The sequence below is a fragment of the Garra rufa genome, chromosome 11 (genome assembly GCF_049309525.1).
Source record: "Garra rufa chromosome 11, GarRuf1.0, whole genome shotgun sequence".
NCBI classification, from domain to species: domain Eukaryota; kingdom Metazoa; phylum Chordata; class Actinopteri; order Cypriniformes; family Cyprinidae; genus Garra; species Garra rufa.
Genome location: NC_133371.1, coordinates 49,613,646 through 49,635,367, shown reverse-complemented (window position 1 = coordinate 49,635,367; position 21,722 = coordinate 49,613,646). Strand labels below are relative to the sequence as shown.

The 21,722-nt window shown below is 43.4% G+C and overlaps 3 protein-coding genes across 6 annotated transcripts in view; 1 reads left to right on the top strand and 2 right to left on the bottom strand.

Annotated features, from left to right (window-relative positions):
- Positions 1-3,731, bottom strand: part of whamm (WASP homolog associated with actin, golgi membranes and microtubules) — a 10,348-nt gene extending 6,617 nt beyond the window's left edge. Inside the window, exons 1-3 of the mRNA XM_073850266.1 lie at positions 2,542-3,731; positions 1,967-2,140; positions 1,591-1,755 (exon numbers count right to left, since the gene is read on the bottom strand). Coding sequence (XP_073706367.1) covers positions 1,591-1,755; positions 1,967-2,140; positions 2,542-3,072 — 870 coding nt within the window. The 5' untranslated portion in view covers positions 3,073-3,731. The remainder of the gene's footprint in view (positions 1-1,590; positions 1,756-1,966; positions 2,141-2,541) is intronic.
- Positions 3,732-3,866: 135 nt separating this feature from the next.
- On the top strand, positions 3,867-11,973 carry LOC141345632 (fibronectin type III and SPRY domain-containing protein 2). Of its 3 annotated transcripts, none has more exons than XM_073850515.1 (13): positions 3,867-3,931; positions 4,692-4,901; positions 4,972-5,067; positions 5,132-5,365; positions 5,618-5,640; positions 6,130-6,251; positions 6,981-7,091; positions 7,540-7,674; positions 7,754-7,904; positions 9,215-9,348; positions 9,631-9,763; positions 9,837-10,013; positions 11,539-11,973. In XM_073850515.1, exons 1-13 carry the CDS (start codon positions 3,887-3,889, stop codon positions 11,789-11,791), a joined length of 1,824 nt encoding a protein of 607 aa, XP_073706616.1. In that variant the 5' UTR covers positions 3,867-3,886; the 3' UTR covers positions 11,792-11,973. The 3 variants fall into 3 exon arrangements, with proteins under 3 accessions (XP_073706616.1, XP_073706615.1, XP_073706617.1); XM_073850514.1 differs by having other exon boundaries at positions 3,868-3,931; positions 6,933-7,091; XM_073850516.1 differs by having other exon boundaries at positions 3,913-3,931; positions 4,684-4,901; positions 6,933-7,091.
- The window catches only part of LOC141345633 (KH homology domain-containing protein 4-like), an 18,020-nt gene continuing 8,173 nt past the window's right edge, over positions 11,876-21,722 (bottom strand). For both annotated transcript variants that reach the window (XM_073850517.1, XM_073850518.1), the window contains 3 exons: positions 13,355-13,404; positions 12,994-13,073; positions 11,876-12,116 (listed from right to left, as the gene is read on the bottom strand). In XM_073850517.1, the coding sequence (XP_073706618.1) occupies positions 11,983-12,116; positions 12,994-13,073; positions 13,355-13,404 (264 nt within the window). In that variant the 3' untranslated portion in view covers positions 11,876-11,982. The remainder of the gene's footprint in view (positions 12,117-12,993; positions 13,074-13,354; positions 13,405-21,722) is intronic.

Sequence of the window (21,722 nt, the reverse complement as noted above, 5' to 3'; positions counted from 1 at the left end):
TCACCACACACACACACACACACACACACACACACACACACACACACTACACAAAAGTTCACCACACACACACACACACACACACACACACACACACTACACAAAAGTTCACCACACACACACACACACACACACACACACACACACACACACACACACACTACACAAAAGTTCACCACACACACACACACACACACACACACACACACACACACTACACAAAAGTTCACCACACACACACACACACACACACACACACACACACACACACTACACAAAAGTTCACCACACACACACACACACACACACACACACACACACTACACAAAAGTTCACCACACACACACACACACACACACACACACACACACACACACACACACACAACTACACAAAAGTTCACCACACACACACACACACACACACACACACACACACACACCTACACAAAAGTTCACTACACACACACAATCCAACCCTGTTCCTGGCGATCTACCTACCTGCAGACTTTAGTTCCAGCCGTGCTCCAACACAGCTGTCTGTAATTATCAAGTGCTGTCTATGAGAGGAATCAGCTGGTTCAGGTGTGTTTGATCAGGGTTGGAGCTGAACTTTGTAGGATGGTAGATCTCCAGGAACCGGGTTGGGCACCGCTGCTCTACAGACACACACTTGTGAGTTGCATTAATCGTGTGACTCAACTGACCCCAGTACGGTCCACATTAAACCACCATCGTTCACTGATCTCAGACGTCTCGTCCGTTCGGGACACAGCACACGTGTGCCACATTCACTGCAGGGGAAACGAGCACGAATCAACGGAAACACATTCGGCGGTCTCAGCTTCTACAGTCGCTGGAGCGCAGGGAATTCTGGGAACGTGAGCGTGACCCCCGTCGGACCGACAGAAGGCTCGGTCACCATGGCGACTCGGTTGGCCCACAGACGGCCCACGGATCCTAAGGTACCGTGACTCATTATGGGATGCTTTGTGGGGTGATGCGGTGGATTGTGGTTACCATGGTTACCAGCGCATTACTCACCAGCTGCGCGGTGTGGTGTTGGCGGTGCTGCTCTGATCTCTGTGTGACAGAACGCTGCTGCTGCTCGTGAGCCTGAACACACAACTCCTGCAGACAGACACACACACACACACACACACACACACACACACACAAAATAAAAACATATACAGATAATAATAACATAATAACGCATACAGACAGAGTGTGTGTGTGTGTGTGTGATTGTGAGTGTTGTGAAATGACAATGTCAATCATTCAGCAGTAAGTGAATGTCACTGCACTGTATGTTGCACAATTATGAAAGCGTTGGGTCTGACTGAACTACTGACATATGCAAGCAAACTTTGTTTATGAGGCGCATTTTATAACACATACACAAACATTCGCATTACATTACATGTTATTATATTATATAATACTAAAACCACTGGAAAGGCCTTAAAAAGACGATCCGTGTGTGTTGCACTGGAGTGAAATATATTTTGCTGCATGCTCTGCAGATTTCTGTGGCACTTTTGGGGCATTTTCTAAACTGTGTTGACACTGTAAAGAGTGATGTGTATCAGTTGTGCGTGTGACCTGTCAGCGCTCTGGACGTGTCTCTGAAGTAGTCGGCTGTGATGTCCTCTATGGAGCGAACAGCTTTTTCTCCGCGCTGATTCCATTCATTCATCTCTGCCTCCAGTTCATTCACGCGCTTCGGCCCCAGCTCCTCGTACTGCAGACATTTCTAAAACAGATTCACAAACAAACAGATTCACGTCCATCAGCTTCTGCTGTTTCTCAACATCAGCTTTATCAGCTAAAACCTTTTTTCATCATCATCATCATCACATCTGTGAGCTTTCCTTGGCTGCTTGAATGAAGTCCTGATGTGTGTGAGCGCACAAGAGAAAGTGTTCGTGTTCTGTATGGCTCTATAGTGTGACGTGTTCAGGTACCAGAATCTCCGTCTTGTAGAGCGTGGCGATCTCTCGCATGTCTCTGAAGGGCTGCAGAAGGTTCTGGTAGAACTTTGTCGCCACACTCACTAACTCCCTGTAAACCTCATCCTCCTCCTCATAGATCTTCATCAGCCGCTGGAGCCCATCAGCACCGGGATGAGTCTGTAGCAGCTGATGAACACAACACACATCACACTATAGAATAGAACTGCAGAGCAGAATTGATCAGAATAGAATAAAACACAATATAAAATGTAATATAACAATAGAACTGAATGGAAATTAACAGAAATATAAGAAATACAATTAAATACAACAGAAAATAATAAAATATCACATCAGAATAGAACAGAAAATAATAAAATAGAACACAATACAATAAAACAACACAACAGAATAAAACAAAACAGAATAGGATAAAATAGAACATAATAGAATAAAACAGAATAGAACAGAACATAATAGAATAGAATAAGATAGAATAGAAAAGAATAGAATAGAATACAGAACAGAAAAGAATAGAACAGAACAGAATAGACAACAGAGTTTGTCGCGCCGGTGTCGCGTCTTACCGCGCGCAGTGTGTCGGTGGCGCGCGTAATCTCGTCGCGCATCGCTTTGCATTTAAACTCCTGCATGTTCTCGAAGTACTCGCGTTCGTCCGCCTCAGCGACGCTAAAGAGCGCGTCCAGCACGATCTTGCGGCCGCACGCGTCCACCGCGGCGCCCAGGTAGCGCTCCAGCTGCCTGCAGGAGGCGTCAGCATCGCTCCGCGGCGCGCTGGAGAACAGCAGCTCCCACAGGCCCGGCTCCCGGAAGCCCGTCAGGTCTGGAAACAGCGGGCCGATCTCGTCCCGGACGCCGCTCAGGTGCGCGTGCACGTAGGTCAGCTGCGCGCTGGAGAACAGACCGGCGCAGCTACCGCTCGCGTCGCCGCGTCGCTGCAGCGTCCGGTTGTGACACGTCACCGCAAACTTTGTCTCGATCTCGTTCCACTCCACGATAAATCTGAGTTTGTGGCTCTCGCTGTCGTCGAAGGCGTCGCGTTTGACGGCGACCCATCCTTCCAAACTGTCCATGCGTTCGCTGTCTGCGTCGCTCATCGCGTTTGTGTTTGTGTTGCACTTCCGCCGTCACCAGCTGTCGTCATCCTGCGGTCACGTGACGGGGGAATTCCAGCATCCTCGTGACCCTGACTAGATTCATTATAATGCGTTACATTACTGAGGTGTTTTAACAAACTCTGTGTGTACAAACACCTGTAACTCTATAGTAGAACTGTTACATTATGACATCCCTCAACATTTAATTCGGAACATTACAATGGTAAACACACAGCGAATGAGAGTGCAAAATATAGAAATAGCAACACTCAAAAACAGAGGCTCATCTTTACACGATAATTCTGATGAAAACCTTGTGTGGATGTTTTATATGCTAATAAACTGCAGACCCTGCTGATTCAGGTCAGATTAAGGTGAAATTATACCATTGAAACTTTCTTACATTTTCTGTAAATCCTTCATAGGATAAATAAATGGATACAATTTAGACCGATGTGTCAACAAAACTATTTTTTTTTCCAGTTCTAGGGAATCAGAATATTATTGAAGCTGTCATGGGTTTATATAATTTATATATTTATGAGTAAAATGTAAATATTACAAATAAACTGACGCCTTTAATTTGTCTAAATTAAAGTCTAAATATAAACAATAAATTTAAATACAAATTTGACAGCTGAGTTTATATTTATATAGTGGCACCGACTGAAGACCATATTGGTCAATTAAATGAAGAGCTACAGTAAATGTATTGGCAGTGAATGAGTGTCGTTAGAGTCTGTCAGTCGTGAGGTTTTTTTTAACTCCTGCTGATATTCGATCTGTCGCTCTATATTTATCTGTTCAGAGCTCGATGCGCATGCGCTCAAACACTCGACACCGAACCGACAACCAGCAGGTATTTATGACCGCTTCTATTACTTTACTGATTTCAGTTTGAAGCAAAAAATGCACGAAAACGACGACTGTTTAGGCCTGTTTATGGCTGTAAAGGTCATAGTGTGTGTGTGTGTCCTGTGGGCAGATTTTCTTACAATATTTCTTAAAGAAAGACAACACAAGACTTCATCTTACATTTTCCTGTGTATTTTATGGTGAGCTGTAGTCTGTTGTCATTATAAATAACTTTTATTACAAACGATATTAAGGAATATTCACAAACACACGGATTCAGATCTCTCTCAAAATACTTACAGCATCAGCACACACACACACACACACACACACACACACACACACACACACACATGTTGGGTTTACATGTTTTATGGGGACATTCCATAGGCGTAATGGTTTTTATACTGTACAAACCGTATTTTCTATCGCCCTACACCTACCCTACACCTAAACCTAGCCCTCACAGGAGATTGTGCACACTTTTACTTCCTCAAAAAAACTCATTGTGCATGATTTATAAGCCTGTTTCCTCATGCGGACCTGAGAAATGTCCCCACAAGGTCAAAATCTACTGGTATTACTATCCTTGTGGGGACATTTGGTCCCCATAACGTGATGAATACCAGGTACACACACACACACACACACACACACACACACACACACACACACACAACAGAACAAGCAATATATAGATAGACATCATGACAGTGAATGACTGAAGTGAACATGACCGATGTGTTTCTGATGGAGATCTGCAGGTCAGGATGGACGTGTATGAGGTCAGAGGTCGTCTGGATGCGATCGAGGAGGAGCTGACGGCCAGTGAGGAGGAGGAGGAGGCGTTTGTGATGGTGCAGGACTGTCCTGATGTCTTCTGTGGTGACTGTGGCGTTCTCACACGGAGAGACTCAGCGGCTCATACTCACCACACGCTCCTCGCGATCGCCGCCGCCGCGCAGCAGATGAAGGTGAGCTTACATTCGCTGACACACGTGATTCATCGTCTGCGGCGCGTGACCTGACGCGTGTGTTTTCCAGGATCGGCTGTCCGACAGCAGGAGCAAACTGAGCGAGAAGATCATCGAGATGGAAAACTTCGCCAGTAACCTGGAGGAGATCTTCATCACTGTGGAGGTTAGGACTCGTGTGTCGTCTCTGCCGCGGGTGTTCGGGTGGTGTTTCATGTGTGTGTCTGCAGGAGAATTTCGGCCGTCAGGAGCAGAATCTGGAGCAGCATTATAACGAAGTTCTGCAGACGCTTTCGCAGAGGAACGAGGCACGAGCCGCGGCGCTGGACGACCAGAAGAACGACAAGCTGGAGCGATTGTACGGTCAGCTGCTGCGCTGCGGCCAAACGCTGGACGCGTCCAAAGAGCTCATCGAGAGCGCGCAGGAGGTTCACCGCAGACGAGACAAACGCGCCTTCCTGCAGGTCAGAGAACGCATTAAAACAGGCGTGTCAAAGACCTGCAGAGTTTAGATGCAACCCTAATTAAACACCTGATCTAATCAGGTCCTTCAGGCGTAGTTGAAAACTGTTCAGCGTGTGTGTCGGAGCAGGTCAGAACAAATCTCTGCAGGGCTGCGGTCCTCCAGGAACTGAGTTTGACACCCTGCTTTAAAACAATCATGACATCAAACACAATCTGAATGCTGCTGACCCGCCTCTCTCTCTGATTGACAGCTCGTCATGCCAGTTATGAAGAGGTGAGTAGATGCAGTGTGTGCTTTGTCTAACAATCAGCGTCGACTCACCTTCGTGTCGTTCCTGACGCGTGTGAGCATGTTCATGATGGATGTCGAGGTTGACTGCGACTCATTCACACATCTGCATATCTCCTACTCACAGCCGCTCTGAGCAGGTCTCGAACCCGCTCTCTGACATGTGAGGTGGGCACACTAACAAGGAGGCTAAAGACTGCAGCCTCAGTCACTAGTGCACCTCTGGAGATCAGGGGAATGAGGTTTACCTGCACAGCGCCTACCGCTGGCCTCCGTTACACATATTCACATCTGCTGCATCACCATTCTTCACAAAACGTGTGTGAACCAAGAACATTATACTGACATTCTCTGTTATTTAATCGGACGCTATGTCCATCAGTCCTGGCGAACGCTAACTCTGCTAACCTGAAAGACAGTGACTGAGTGTCATGACGGCAGTCTGAGAGGATCTGGGATGTTCTGTCCAATCAGAGTCGAGCAGTTCGCCAGAGAGGAAGCGGATCTGAAGCTGGGAGTGTCTCTGGACTTTGACGTGCCGAAGACGGATCTGTCCGACGTCAGACAGATGATGGACTCCATTAACGTGCTTCCAGGTCAGATGCCGCTCCTTTGCTTTTACGTTCACTAGGTTCCCATCTTGTGCCATAGCTATGCTGGAAAAAAACACCAAGATGAAAATAAAACTTCCAAAATGTGCCTTAAAACACACACTCACATCAAGTAGATTATCTTTAGATGGTGAAACAACATGTAAATAAATTACAATGGAAATATTTACATTTGCTAAACAAATTCGTAGAGGCACAATAAGAAAAATGACGTGAGTCTGACTGAATAATTGACCAAGAGAGCAATATTTGACCAATATTCAGATTCTGTAATCGTGAAGTGTGTAAATGAAGCTCTGGACAGCATTTAACACTCACTTACATGAAAGGGCTCATATTTGTTTATTTTCCAATTGACACATTTATGGCTTCATTAATTTAGCATTCATACAATTGTAATTCCTAACCTGCAGCAGAACTCGCGATAGAGTTATTATAATGTGTGTCAGAGCTGGAGCTCTTCAGTTCACATGCGATACACTCTTCTCTGAGCTCCACTGCGCTTCATGCAAATGTGTTTAGCTTCAGATGATTAACATGCACCAAAGAAAGAACTGACTGTGTAGAGCACAAATACAAGGTTGTACAGGTGTATTTGACTCGTTCGCGTGTTGTGTCATGTGTGTGTGTGTGTGTGTGTGTGTGTGTGTGTGTGTGTGTGTGTAGCTCCATCAGCTCCGGTTATGAATCCTCAGATCGCTAACTCTGCCACAGAGACGTCGCTGCACGTGTGCTGGAGTCTGTTCTCGGACGACACCGTGGAGTTTTATGAGCTTTACTGGCGTCTGATCTCTGATGACTGCACTCTGGAGACGCCGCAGGAGGGTAAACACATCATTTACCAACTAAACCAGTTAAACACAAACCCCACCGTTAGACTGAACACACATTCACCTGTCAAAAAAGACTCTGAAAATTACGGATGGATCTGATTGCAGCTCTACACTGTGGTTAGGTTAGGGTTTAGACCAGGGCTCGTCAACTCTGGTCCTCGAGGTCCACTTTTCTAGAGTCATTAGCTCCATCCCTGATCAAACACACCTGAACCAGCTCATCGAGGCCTTGAGGATTAGGAGAAATGTTCAGGAGTGTGTGAAGCTGAACTGTGCAGGACTGGAGCTGCTTAGATGTGTCCATTCAGCTGTGTGTGTGTGTGTGTGTGTGTGTGTGTGTGTGTGTGCGTGTGTGTGCGTGTGTGTGTCTGCGTGTGTGTGTGTGTGTGTGTGTGTGTGTGTGTGTGTGTGTGTGTGTGTGTGTGCGTGTGTGTTTGCAGTGTCTCAGCTGAAGGTGAAGGAGACGCACTGCACCGTGTCTGATCTGCTTCCTAATGCTCAGTATGAGCTCTGGGTGACGGCCACCAACACCACAGGCATCAGCCCGGCCAGCGAGAGAGCCGTTTACATAACGGGTACGTGCTGTTCTCCTGGAGCGCACCGCTGTAGTAAACAAGTGTGTAACGCCGTATGTGTGTGTGTGTGTATCTGCAGTTCCTTCTCCTCCGGTCATCAAGCCGCGGCAGTGCGTGAGCAGTCTGGACGCGGCTCTGATCCGCTGGGACTCTGGAAACACGAACCCGGTGGAGTCGTACACGCTGGAGTTTCAAGAGGCCAGCACAGACGGCGGCTGCTCCACGACCGAGTCAGTAAACTACACTCACATCACACACACATCAGAGGATTGCTCTGTCATCATGTACTCACCCTCGTATGACTTCCTGTCCAACACTGGAGACGTTTTGAAGAATGTGGTTCTTTGAAGAACTGCTTGTGTCCATATTACGACCCAAAACGTTCAAGCTGCAGAAAGAACAAAGATAGTGTGAAATGAATCCGTATTTCAATGGATCCATCCATGTAATATGAAAAGTAGAGATGTTTATCAAAGAAGAGAAAAGAAACTTTGTATATATAGGACAAGGACACCTCAGGCCCCCTTCAAAGGTGTTTGAAGTTTTGGGAAAAGACAGAAGTCGCAAGCTGCCAGATCTGGGCCATTTGATGTTTTGCCAAAAGACTCCAGGAGGTTGGGTTAGCGAGGCGACTAAATCACCCGCTTACATGTGAATGAACCAACCACAGGTTTTTTTGTTTAGGGTGAGTTTAATAGAAATAGTTAATACCACAATAACAGATAACCATTGAAATAACTGTTCAAACCAGCAGAGACGTGGTCAGAATATCTGTCTGTCCAAACCTGAGTTCTGATTATTTCACAGAAAACAAAGCAGAATAAAAGTGGGGCTGGAGGGTGACTAGCTAACCCAGCTAAAACGCCAAAAAACAACAAAAGATTTGATGTCACTAACCTGCGAACACTGACAAACCCAATGATCATTTCATCCTCCAGAGCACTCGCTGTAGAGTCTGTGGGCCGGTTTTGGAGATCCATCCGATCACCTGATCCACACCTGGGGCCTCATTTATAAAACTTTCTTACGCACTGATTTGATCTTAGAGTGTTCGTACGATCAAATCCACATCAAAGTACAGATTTATAAAAACCGTCTTTGACGTGGAAAAGTACTTATCTCCACGTCAGATTCCAGCTTGGCGTACGACCGTTTCCTTGTGGTAATGCCTGGTATTGCTGATAGTTCAGCCTCACTATAATTTGATTTCTTGCACTCCTTTTTACTTGCCATTGTCACAGAGTTTTTGCTTTAGGAATGAGCTCATTTTATATGTTAATTAATTAAGCAGGGGCATTTCGACGGCGGAACATTCAGCTGCACACAATTCCACGATCATTTGTGATTTATAACCGAATGACTGGCGGACGCATGGATTTCGTGGTACGTTCGTTTTCTCTGAATCGCTCTTACGATCAAATCAGAAAAGTTCTTAGATAAAATCAAGGATGGTTTCTACGCAAGTCTTTATAAATGAGGCCCCTGATCACATGCAGTAAAATATCAACACGGACTCTGTCTGCTTTCTTTCTTGCGGCAGGTCCATCGTGGCGATCCCGTCCTGCGAGTGTTTAGTGCAGCTGCAGCCGTGGAAGCGCTACATCATCCACATCAGAGCCGTGAACATCGGCGGTCCGAGCGACAGGAGCGAACCCCTCCAGATCTCCACCACAGGTTCCCAACACACCTGACATTCAGCCGTGAACACGGTGCTGCTGTCTGATGAACGCTTGTGTGTGACACGTGTGTGTGTGTGTGTGTGTGTGTGTGTGTGTGTGTGTGTGTGTGTGACACGTGTGTGTGTGTGTGTGTGTGTGTGTGTGTGTGTGTGTGTGTGTGACACGTGTGTGTGTGTGTGTGTGTGTGTGTGTGTGTGTGTGTGTGTGTGTGTGTGTGTCACGTGTGTGTGTGTGTGTGTGTGTGTGTGTGTGTGTGTGTGTGTGTGTGTGTGTGCAGGTACATTTTTCCACCTGCTGGAAGACACTGCACACCCGAGCCTGTCGCTGTCAGCCGATGGCCTCACCATGTTCTACCTGGATGAAGATCTTCCCATCAGTCACATGACCTTCAGCGACAACACCTTCAACAGGTGGGCCAGCAGTGGGTGCGCAGATGGACGGGTCGTGTCGGGCGGCAGCCGCATAACGCTGTGTGTCTTGCAGGTGTGTGGCGGTTCTGGGCGACCTGGTGCCCATCAGAGGCCAGTATTACTGGGAGATAGAGGTGGATGAGAGCGCTGAGTTCCGTGTGGGAGTGGCGTATGAGGACACGCAGCGCAACTCTTATCTGGGCGGGAATAACACGTCCTGGTGCATGAGACACATCCTCACGCCGTCCAGGTGCGTCACACGATCTCCAGCTCGCACAATCTCAGCACACATCTAAAGCAATAAATGCACATTTCTCTTGAAACATGAGCGAAAGCAGCTGCTCTACTCTGAATCCAGCATAAAGAACTTCATATTTGTGGCTCTGGCTCCTCTCAGCATGCCATGCAGCAGTGGCTCTTTAGAATTAGTCATCAAAACAAACTGAATGATGAAGGCTGAGTGTCTTGTCCTTTCTGTGAGCTTGGGGTGTTCTCACTAAGGTCCTATAGCATGGCATGAATGAAGGAGAACGAGATGCAGGTCTAAGTCCTGTGAGCTGTACTCGTGTCACGTCATCGTTGGCTGTGATTGAAACCGATTCTCACGTCAAACACAAACAGAATCAAAATCGATCCTCTCCAAATGTGAATCTTGATCATTTTGACGAAGCTGTGACCCTCGTGACATCTAGTGTTTACTGACAAGGTGACAAGTAGAAAAATAACCAACTGTGATAAAAGAAACAAAATAATGTGTTTAATAATGTAGAAGCTGATTATTGTACATTATATTAGAATATGAAAACGGCATAAATGAGACTCTGAACTGAATTAAAATTAATATAAACATACAGTATCATATACTTGTTGCTGAATTCATCTACCAGAAACTGTGGAAATATTAAATTGAAATGCCATGAATTTACATAAAGGACCAGGCCTGATTTGACATGAACTTTCACAGAGTTTCTGTGAATCATGCGAGACGCTGCATTTAACGGGGCAGCATTAGACCAATCGATGTCACCGTTATGTCACTTAATGGTGACAGAAAAACACTGGTAACTAGTGGAGGGAAACAGGTACAACCCATGGAATAAGAGAAAAAAAAATATTTTTGTGCCTTTTACTGCCAGAATCAGAAGGCAAATAATTTCTATAGAATACCATCATCAAAGATGCCATTTGAAGTTAAACACACACATTTGAGCGGACATACTATGGATGAAAACTGCTATGATTACTCTACTTTTAAAGCATACATTTGATTTAAACAATAGGTCTACATAACATTTACATTCTGTTCATAGGGGACACATTGTATTAGCCCTACAATTACAGCATGACATTTTAAACACATTAACATTTTACATAAAATTCTCACAGTTCTGACTTTTTGCTCACAAATGCAAGTTTATATCTCCTACTTTGGACTTTATAACTCAATAGTGAGTTCATCAATTCTCAGAAGAAAAAAAGCCAGAGCCGAACAGAAAGAGAGAGAACGACGAGTTGTTTTACTCATCAGAACTGAGGTTCAATTTTGACACAGAAACTTAAATTTACATTTTTTATTTCTTTATTCCATGGCTCCATAGACTGCTACTTAAACTCTGATTTTCTGCAACCAGATAAGCCCCGCCCACTGTTCACAAACACTAAATTGGTGTATAAAACACAGCCAAAGCGTCATGATCAGTTTGTCACCCGACGGGTTATTCTGAGTATCTGAACGTTCAGTCTCCAGCTGAACACACTCCTCTCTCCTCCTGCAGACACAAATACGAGTTCCTGCACAACGGCTGGACGCCGGACATCCGGATCACGGTGCAGCCGCTGCGGATCGGCGTGTTCCTGGATCACGGCCGTGGAATCCTCTCCTTCTACAACGCGGCGCTGCGGCAGCACCTCTACACCTTCAGCTGTCACTTCCTGCATTACGTTCACCCGTGTTTCGCTCTGGACACTCCTGGAGCGCTGACGCTCTGCACCGGCCTGACGGCGCCGCCGTACGTTACGCAGCCGTGACCCGCCACAACAGGACGTGCTTCTTACAAACACGGAGATCAGAGCAGATTTTAGAGCCGCATAAACGAGACGCCAGCATCTGTGTGGTATTGATTTCTTTTATTATTCCATAGGAACAGTTCCACGTCAGTCCTGTGAATAAAACATGTGATCAAATAAAAAGTCTGTGATGCTGCACTGCAGTCCTGTGTTCAGATGGTGCTCTTATTCCCGCCGCGCATGCGCTCCTCCTCCTCATCCGACGAATCTCCTCCATACGGAACGAGTCCAGAGGAGCTGCTGGAGTCTTCTGGAATCTTCGTCTTCTTCATCAGCTGTTCTTCAGCTGCAGGGAGAGCAAACACTTCATGAGGTCATTCTTCTTCTATAAAGAACATGCTAGTGGCAGCAACTGAAAACCCTGCACACGTGTGTGTGTGTGTGTGTGTGTGTGTGTGTGTGTGTGTGTGTGTGTGTGTGTGTGTGTGTGTGTACCTGGTATTCATCACGTTGTGGGGACCAAATGTCCCCACAAGGATAGTAATACCAGTAGATTTTGACCTTGTGATCCTGATCCTCGGCTGTTTACCACAAACACACCATTTATCCGTTATTTTGATTTCAAATACAAACATTGTGATACTCTTATCACAGTACACTAATACAATACTATATATATTCACGTTTAAACTAAACGTATTATAAACAACGTATTATTCAATGCACTTGAATGCACTTGCACACCGCTTCTGGGACGTACTGCCGGACAGCAACCGCGTGCAGTGTGAACGCTCTAATCCGTTAACATGGGTGCGGAAAAAAATACTCAACGCATACGCACTGCAGACGGAGTAAGTTATGTGTGAAACAGGCGTGACTGATCAGCATGCTCAACTAGCGGGTGCGTCTTTAATTTGTTTTTCGTTATTTTCCGCCATTCTTCTCACTTCTCTTTTTTCTGCGCTTCTCTGTTGTTGTTAGATAACTTGTGTTCTTCACTGGCCGCTGCTTCTGCCACTTTACCCCTATTTACTCGAACAGCGCCCCCCGCAAACAGAATGGTAGATATTGGGCAGTGACAGTGGCACTGACGACGGGTAAATTAATCATTTTGTGTTGTAATAAAATATCGATATTGGCCGTTAGTGTATCGATTATTTATTGCGACAGAGAGCACAACAATATATTGCAATATCGATTTTTTTCCCACCCCTAGTACAGACCTGTGTGTGTGAGGACTTTACTGCAGGTCTCTTCTCTTGGTCTCTTTCTGATTGGAGCTGCTGGTGGCGGCATCAACGTCCTGAACACAAGAAACATCTAAAGTCACTCAAGTGTCTCTAACTAACCCATCCTCAACCCTAAACCCAGACAAATAAACACACGGTTAAACCAAATGTAACCTATAAAGCAGAGAATCAGTGTGAAAGTGTCTACAGACAGAAGTTGTGAGCTCAGAGCAGAAGTGATAATTAGTGCCGCTGGATCTCGTGTGTGAGAGCGAAACACTATAACATACAAACATGATTATAATGACTGTGGGAAACATTACAGCACATAAACAGAAACAGGACAGATGGAGACCTGCTGTCGTCTGCTGCACCGACGTCCCTCACTGGAACATCTGTGGAGATCTGCAGAGAAACACACATCAGTTGAGTCTCATACTGACAATCAGACACAGACACAGTCTCTCAGTCTCTCTCTCTCAGTCTCTCTCAGTCTCTCTCAGTCTCTCTCTCTCTCAGTCTCTCTCTCTCTCTCTCAGTCTCTCTCAGTCTCTCTCTCTCTCAGTCTCTCTCTCTCACTCTCTCAGTCTCTCTCTCTCTCTCACTCTCTCAGTCTCTCTCTCTCTCTCTCAGTCTCTCTCTCTCACTCTCTCAGTCTCTCTCTCTCTCTCAGTCTCTCTCTCTCTCAGTCTCTCTCTCTCACTCTCTCAGTCTCTCTCTCTCTCTCAGTCTCTCTCTCTCTCAGTCTCTCTCTCTCACTCTCTCAGTCTCTCTCTCTCTCAGTCTCTCTCTCTCTCAGTCTCTCTCTCTCTCTCACTCTCTCAGTCTCTCTCTCTCTCTCTCAGTCTCTCTCTCTCACTCTCTCAGTCTCTCTCTCTCTCTCTCAGTCTCTCTCTCTCACTCTCTCAGTCTCTCTCTCTCTCTCTCAGTCTCTCTCTCTCACTCTCTCAGTCTCTCTCTCTCTCTCTCAGTCTCTCTCTCTCACTCTCTCAGTCTCTCTCTCTCTCTCTCAGTCTCTCTCTCTCACTCTCTCAGTCTCTCTCTCTCTCTCAGTCTCTCTCTCTCACTCTCTCAGTCTCTCTCTCTCTCTCAGTCTCTCTCTCTCTCTCTCAGTCTCTCTCTCTCACTCTCTCAGTCTCTCTCTCTCTCTCTCAGTCTCTCTCTCTCACTCTCTCAGTCTCTCTCTCTCTCTCAGTCTCTCTCTCTCTCTCTCAGTCTCTCTCTCTCTCTCTCAGTCTCTCTCTCTCACTCTCTCAGTCTCTCTCTCTCTCTCTCAGTCTCTCTCTCTCACTCAATTCAATTCAATTCAATTCAATTGAGCTTTATTGGCATGACTGTATAATAGTACAATGTTGCCAAAGCAATAAACAGTGAACAACAACAATAAATACATAAATAAATAAATGCATAAATGCATAAAAAAGAAAACAAAAACAATAGCAAATATCATGTAAATATCTACAGAGAGCAGTGATAAGGAAAAGGGGGGTTCAGCCTTTGTCCCTCATAATGTGGCAGGAGGAAACATACTGCGCTGCTAAATGGATACACTTGTCTTTCTCTCCCAAGATATAACCGAGTTTGTCTATGTGGCTTACTTGTTGGAAATCAGGCACAATTTGAGCTATTTTGGTAAAATAGGCGTCTCTGATGTTTTTATATTTGCTGCACTCCGTAAGGAAATGCAGCTCATCCTCTATAAGTCCATCTGTGCAGTGAGAACACAGTCTTAGCTCTCTGGCTCTCCAGCTCTGCTTGTGTCGACCCGTCTCTACATATAGACTATGCTCACTTAGACGATACTTTGTCAGGAGCTTTCTCTGATGATAATCTTTAATTTTGGTCAAGTAAGGTGCCAATTGATAACCAGTCTTTAATCTGGAGAAGTACTTTAATTTGTTAATTTGTGCTATTTTGATTTGCCAATCATGGATATATTCTTCCTGGGTTAATCTACCAATTTCTTTAACTTTTGCATGTCTAAACTGAATTGTTGAATTTAGTTGGTGTTTTTCCACTAAATATTGCATGGGGTCACTCTCTGGGTGTCCTGCCCTGTAAGTAAGAGCACAGTGATGGTAGCCGTCTGTCAGTGTGTCAGACAGATGGAACCAGAACTTCGCTGTTCTCTTCTGGATTTCTGCTAGGAGGGGGAATCTGCCCAATTCTGCCCTGCAGCCGAGATTAGGGGCGTTTCTGTGGAGTCCCAGGATGTTCTTGCAGAACTCGAGGTGGAAAATTTCAGTGGGGTTTTTATCCCAAGAATCATAGTTTAGTTTAAATTTGGGGGCCCAGATTTCACAGCCATACAGAAGAATGGGTTTGATGATGCTGTCAAAGATTTTCAGCCACAATTTAATGGGTGGGTTGAATTTGAATAGTGATTTTCTAATTGTGTAATAAGCCCTACGTGCCTTATCGGTCAGATGTTTTATTGCCAGATCCAATTTACCCGAAGCTGAGATTGTGAGACCCAAATAATTATAACATGTGACATGATTAATAAGTGTTCCCCCGATTGTGAAACTATACTTTTTGTCAGTAAGGCGAGGCTTTTTCTGAAAGATCATTATTTTGGATTTCTCCATGTTTATTGGTAAGGCCCAGTCTCTACTGTAATTTTCTAAAATTGAGAGGCTTTCATGTAGCCCCTCTTCATGAGGTGACAAGAGCAGAAGATCATCGGCGTACAGGAGGCATTTGATTTCTTTGCCCTCTAGGGTCAGGCCAGGATTAGAGGACTTTTCGAGTTTTGATGCCAATTCATTTATGTAGATATTAAATAGAGTCGGGCTCAGGTTGCAGCCTTGATGGACTCCTTTGGTCTGACTGAAATAATCAGTCCGTTTGTCACTGATTTTGACACAGCATTTGTTTCCGTTGTATATGTCTTTTATGATGTCATATGTCTTTCCTCCTATTCCGCTTTGAATTAGTTTTAGAAAAAGTCCATTATGCCATACCGAATCGAAGGCTTTTTTAAAATCAATGAAGCAGCCAAATATTTTCCCTTGTTTTGTTTGGTGAACATATTTTTGTATAAGTGTGTGGAGTGTGTAAACGTGATTTGAAGTTCTCTGTTTAGGCATAAATCCAATTTGACAATTGTTTAAAATTTTGTGTTCTTGGATGAACTGAATTAATCTGTCATTAATGATCGAACAGAATAGTTTTCCGAGGTTACTGCTCACTGTAATGCCTCTATAATTATTTGGGTCATACTTATCTCCTTGTTTAAAAATTGGGGTAATCAGGTTCTCTTTCCAGATCTCAGGAAAGTGTCCAGATTTTAATAAAAGGTTGAATAATTTTAGGACAGCAACTGTCAGTTTGGGGCTGCTGTGTTTCAGCATCTCATTAGATATTCCATCTAAGCCACTTGATTTCTTCATTTTTAGGGATTTCATCTTCTCTGTCAGCTCAGTTAATTCTATGGGCTTGTCTAAATGATTTAGCCTGTCTTTAATAGTGTATTCCAGGTTATTTAGTTGGGAAGTCAGATGTTTTTGGGTGGGGGTTGGTTCGTTTAGTGAATAGAGTTTTCCAAAATGTTGAGTCCAGATTTTTGGGTCATAGATGGGAAGGTGTTTGGTCTCTTTGGATTTTTCTAAATTTTTCCATAGGTCCCAAAAATAATTTTGATCGATTGCCTCCTCAATTTTGTTTATTTTTATTTTTATGTGATCAGTTTTCTTCTGTATTAGCAGTGACTTGTATATTTTGAGGGTTTGTTGATATGTGGCTCGTATTTGTTGGTTTGCTGGGTCTCTGTGTTTTTTATTTGATAATGATCGTAATTCTTTTCTTAGTTTTTGGCATTCTTTATCGAACCAAACATCTTTAGCCAATTCTTTGCATCTGAATTTTTTTCTTTTTCTGAGGGCTTTTCTGACCACTGTAGAAAAGATTTGAGTTAACTGTTCAGTTGCTAAACTGATACTTCTCTTCTCTTCACTAAATGTAGTCAGGAGAAATAAGTTTATCATGTTGTCAACTTGGGTGCTGTGGAGCGCAGCTTCATACTGGGCAGGACTGTCTTTGCTCCATTTAAATTTGGGGGGGAGTGGATATAGTTTAACTTTTTGTTTTAAAGAGGGCAGATGATTCACTGATCTGTTGAGACTGAGGACTATGTGGCTATGGTCTGAAAATGGCAGCTGTGGCATCACAGTGAAATAATTGATTTTACTTTGGTCTATATCTGTGATGGTGTAGTCTACTGTGCTGCTGCCTAAATATGAGCAGTATGTAAATCGACCCAGGGAGTCACCTTTTATTCTGCCATTAACTATATATAGGCCCAGGCTTTTGCAGAGCTGCAGGACTTGTTTTCCATGTCTGTTAATTATGTTATCATAATTCTGGCGTGTTTTAGTAAAGAGTTTGTGTTGATGATTAAATGAACCATTTATATATTTGTCTCCATCTGAGCTGATGTAGTCCACTTCCTTCCCTGTTCTGGCATTCAGATCTCCCATTAATAGAACTGAACCGATAGATTGAAAGTAATTTATCTCTGATTGAAGGGTTGAGAAGATGTCTTTGTTATAATAAGGTGACTCATATGGGGGGATATATGTGGCACACAGGTACAGGTCCTCATCTAAACACAAAATCTCTTTTTTAAGTTTTATCCAAATATGTGTTTTTCCCTTTTTCATAGGCTGAATATAATGCCACAGATGTTCTTTGAACCAAACTATAATTCCTCCTGAATCTCTTCCGTTTTTCACATTAGGCTGTTTAATTGAGGGAATACGTAGCTCTCTGTAGTTTGAAGGGGTATAAGTTTTGGAGTCTAAACGACTCCATGTCTCAAGTAATATAATTATATCTGAACTATGTACAGCATTAACAAAATCAGGATTAGTACTTTTCTCTCCAAAAGCTGAAGAGAACATCCCTTGAATATTATAACATGTTATTTTAAATGATGTCATTGGTGAGTATTGTATTTACCAGAATAATGTATAAATTCATGACCAAATCGTGTTTTAAAATATAAATAATCAGTTCGAAATTAAGTATAGAGGTTATACATAAAATAAATAAATATCATGGGTGAATCAGTGTTACAACTTGTCAAATATGAAATAATCAAATAGAAATGCATCAAATAAAAGTTATTAAGAAATAATAATATTAAACTACAGACACACTTTAAGTAGTTAAGCTAACAGGTTGTCACATATCATCTTCAGCATGTTTTTAATCTGGTTAAGGTCGCTGGTGTCTGTTCTACCTCTACCTGCTACTACAGCGGCGTAGCTGTCTGACTGTCTGCCGGGAAACTGTCTTACCCTCTCCTCCTGATCAGAAAGTGTCTTCTGAGGGGGTTTCAGGGCTGTTTCCTTGATGGTTTTTGCAAACAGTCTCATGCCCTCTCGATGAATGTGGATGTGGTCATACAGATGCTTGTGGGTGATGCGCTGATGGTCGGCTATGTGGACATTCATCATTGAAGCACAGATTCCAGCTATCTCCGCGTTGATTGTGTTTATGATCTTTTGTGGTACGTCTCTGCGAGGTAGAAGGGTAGAGATGATGACTTTGGCTGTGGGGTAGATTCTGCTAGCTGTTTTCACCACGTTGGACAGGGCTTTAGTAACATCCACCTTTCTGGTACTAAGGTCGTTCGTCCCAGTGTGAAGAATGATGTGTGACGGGGCACCCAATGCACCATCTTGCAGCAGTCTTAAAGCAGAGTGTGAGGTGGGACACCAGAACTTCTTCACTGATCTCCCCGGAAACAGTTGTCTAGGGTCAAGGTGATGGCCGTTAGAGTCGCAGAGGATGACGATGTTGTCTTTTCTCTTCTGTTCTCTTCCGTTGCTCAAGGATGGTGTTGTAGCTGGGGGATGAATCTTGATGCTGCTGTCCTTCCTCCTAAAGTTCTGGTGGGCTTGAGGAGACTGACGGATTGCAGGGATGAAAGGGCTCTGACTCTCTCAGTCTCTCTCTCTCACTCTCTCAGTCTCTCTCTCTCTCTCTCAGTCTCTCTCTCTCACTCTCTCAGTCTCTCTCTCTCTCTCAGTCTCTCTCTCTCACTCTCTCAGTCTCTCTCTCTCTCTCAGTCTCTCTCTCTCTCTCTCAGTCTCTCTCTCTCACTCTCTCAGTCTCTCTCTCTCTCTCAGTCTCTCTCTCTCTCTCTCAGTCTCTCTCTCTCACTCTCTCAGTCTCTCTCTCTCTCTCAGTCTCTCTCTCTCACTCTCTCAGTCTCTCTCTCTCTCTCAGTCTCTCTCTCTCTCTCTCAGTCTCTCTCTCTCACTCTCTCAGTCTCTCTCTCTCTCTCTCAGTCTCTCTCTCTCACTCTCTCAGTCTCTCTCACTCTCTCAGTCTCTCTCTCTCTCTCTCTCAGTCTCTCTCTCTCACTCAAGTTCAAGTTCAAGTAGCTTTATTGGCATGACATTTGTTACAGTATTGCCAAAGCATTTTATATACAGAGTATAATAACATCAAGTTAATAAAACAGACAATAAATTTGAGAAAATATATTAAATTAAATACAATAAATAAACATAAAAACAGCAGACAGTATTTCTAAGATTGATTATAATAATGACAAATACATAGTGAACAATATTTGAAATTAAATATAAATAATTAACCATTTCGTATGGTGTGTATAGTATATACATATTTTGCAGCTAGTTTGACTGTCACATCATGCTCTCCGAGTATATAATGTAATTTCTCTGAGTCATTTAGAGACAAAAATGAACAATTCAATGCTTCAAATTGTGGAAAGAAGATTTGCCTTGTAGTGGTGTATTTGGGGCAGACAAGAAGAAAGTGTTTCTCATCCTCTATTTGACTCAAGTTACAGTGTTTACACATTCGCTGTTCTCTAGGAATCCATGTTTTTTTGTGTCTTCCTTTTTCTATTTCTAAATCATGGTCACTGAGTCGATATTTTGTAAGAATTTGCCTTTCTTTGATGTGTTTAATTGATAAGTAATCTGCCAATTTGGTGGTTCTGTTTAGGGCCGAATAACACTGGAGTTTGGTTTGGAGATTAAATTCATTTTTTAATTTTTCATCATAATTATACTTTAGATCTTTGTCAATTTCTTTACGGATGTTAGGGTTGTGGTTGGAGTCAGACTCAGCTTGAGTTTTATTTATTAGTTGGAGGACGAGTGTATTTAGAGGATGAGACACTGTGGGGGATTCGTTGGCAAGAAGGGCTTTATATTGAAGAGATTTGGTGTCAGATTGAGTCAGGTGATGCCAGAATTGAATAGCTCTTTTTCTAATTTCAATCTGTAAGGGGTATAAGCCCAGTTCAGCTCTGCAGGCATTGTTAGAAGTGCTTCTGTTTACCATTAGTATGTTTTTTGCAAATTCCAATTGTGTTTTTTCTATTAAACTTTTATCCCAATTTTCAAACTTTAATACTGGTCCCCAAATTTCACTCCCGTACAGTAGAATTGGTTTAATGATTGCTTGATATAATTTAATCCATGTTCTAACTGGTAGTTTTAATTGTCCAAATCGTGATTTTATGGCATAAAATGCCCTCCTGGCCTTCTCATGCAAGGCCTTCACAGCCAGACTGAAGCTGCCTGATGCTGAGATCTCAATACCCAGGTAAGTGTAGCTGGTGCTGTGCTCTAGGACTTCCCCTCCGTAATAGAACTGGTATCTGTTTCCCTGAGACCTGGCCTTCTTTTGAAACACCATGACTCTGGTTTTGTCCAGGTTTACTGTCAATGCCCATTCCTCACAGTACTGTTCCAGCAGGGCCAGGCTGCGCTGGAGACCCTCAGCTGTAGGAGACAGCAGGACCAGGTCGTCCGCATACAGAAGGCATTTTATTTCAGAGTCGTGTAGAGTGAGGCCTGGGATTTGGTCAGAGCGGTCTAGAGCTTCTGCCAGCTCGTTGATGTAGATGTTAAACAGGGTTGGGCTCAGACTGCATCCCTGCCTCACTCCACGACCCTGCTGGAAGAACTCACTTCTGAGATTGCCAATTTTAACCGCACTTTTACTGTTTTTATATATTGATTGTATAACTTTGAATGTTTTTCCACCAATGCCAATTTGTAATAATTTGTATAGTAATCCATCATGCCAGATAGAGTCGAAAGCTTTTTTAAAATCAACAAAACATGTAAATATTTTTCTTTGTTTGCCTTTTAGATTTTTGTCAACAAGAGTGTGGAGAGAATAGATGTGGTCAGACGTTCGGTGTTTTGGTAAAAAGCCAATTTGTGATTTATTTAGGATGTTGTATTTTGTAAGGAATGTTACTATGCGGCCGTTTATTATATTGCAAAAAAGCTTTGCTAGATTACTGCCTACACAAATGCCCCGGTAATTACTGGGATCAAATTTATCTCCTTTTTTATATATAGGTGTGATCAGTCCTTCAGACCAGATCTCAGGGAAGTCACCAGACCACAAAACCAGATTGAATAATTTGGCTAGAGCTTTAATCATGTTGGGACTGCTGAGTTTAAGCATTTCATTGCTAATATTATCTTGCCCACATGCTTTCTTTAGTTTAAGATTTTTTATATGTTCCATTATTTCAGATATTGTTATGAATGTATCCAGTGGGTTTTGATATTTTTGAATTGTTTTCTTCATGTCTTCTAGTTGTTCTTTTATTTTACTCTGAGGCAGGTTGAGATCATCTGGTTCAATTTTTTTATAAAGATTTTCAAAATAAGATTTCCAAATAGTGCCATTTTGAAGTGAGATCTCTAATTTGGGCTTTT

Excerpts from the sequence above, each read along its gene's own strand:
- LOC141345632 (XM_073850514.1), top strand. The coding sequence starts at position 3,887 with ATGCGCATGCGCTCAAACACTCGACACCGAACCGACAACCAGCAG. Across the intron at positions 6,252-6,932 it reads CTCCATTAACGTGCTTCCAG|CTCCATCAGCTCCGGTTATG; the intron begins GTCAGATGCCGC and ends GTGTGTGTGTAG. Across the intron at positions 9,349-9,630 it reads CCTCCAGATCTCCACCACAG|GTACATTTTTCCACCTGCTG; the intron begins GTTCCCAACACA and ends GTGTGTGTGCAG.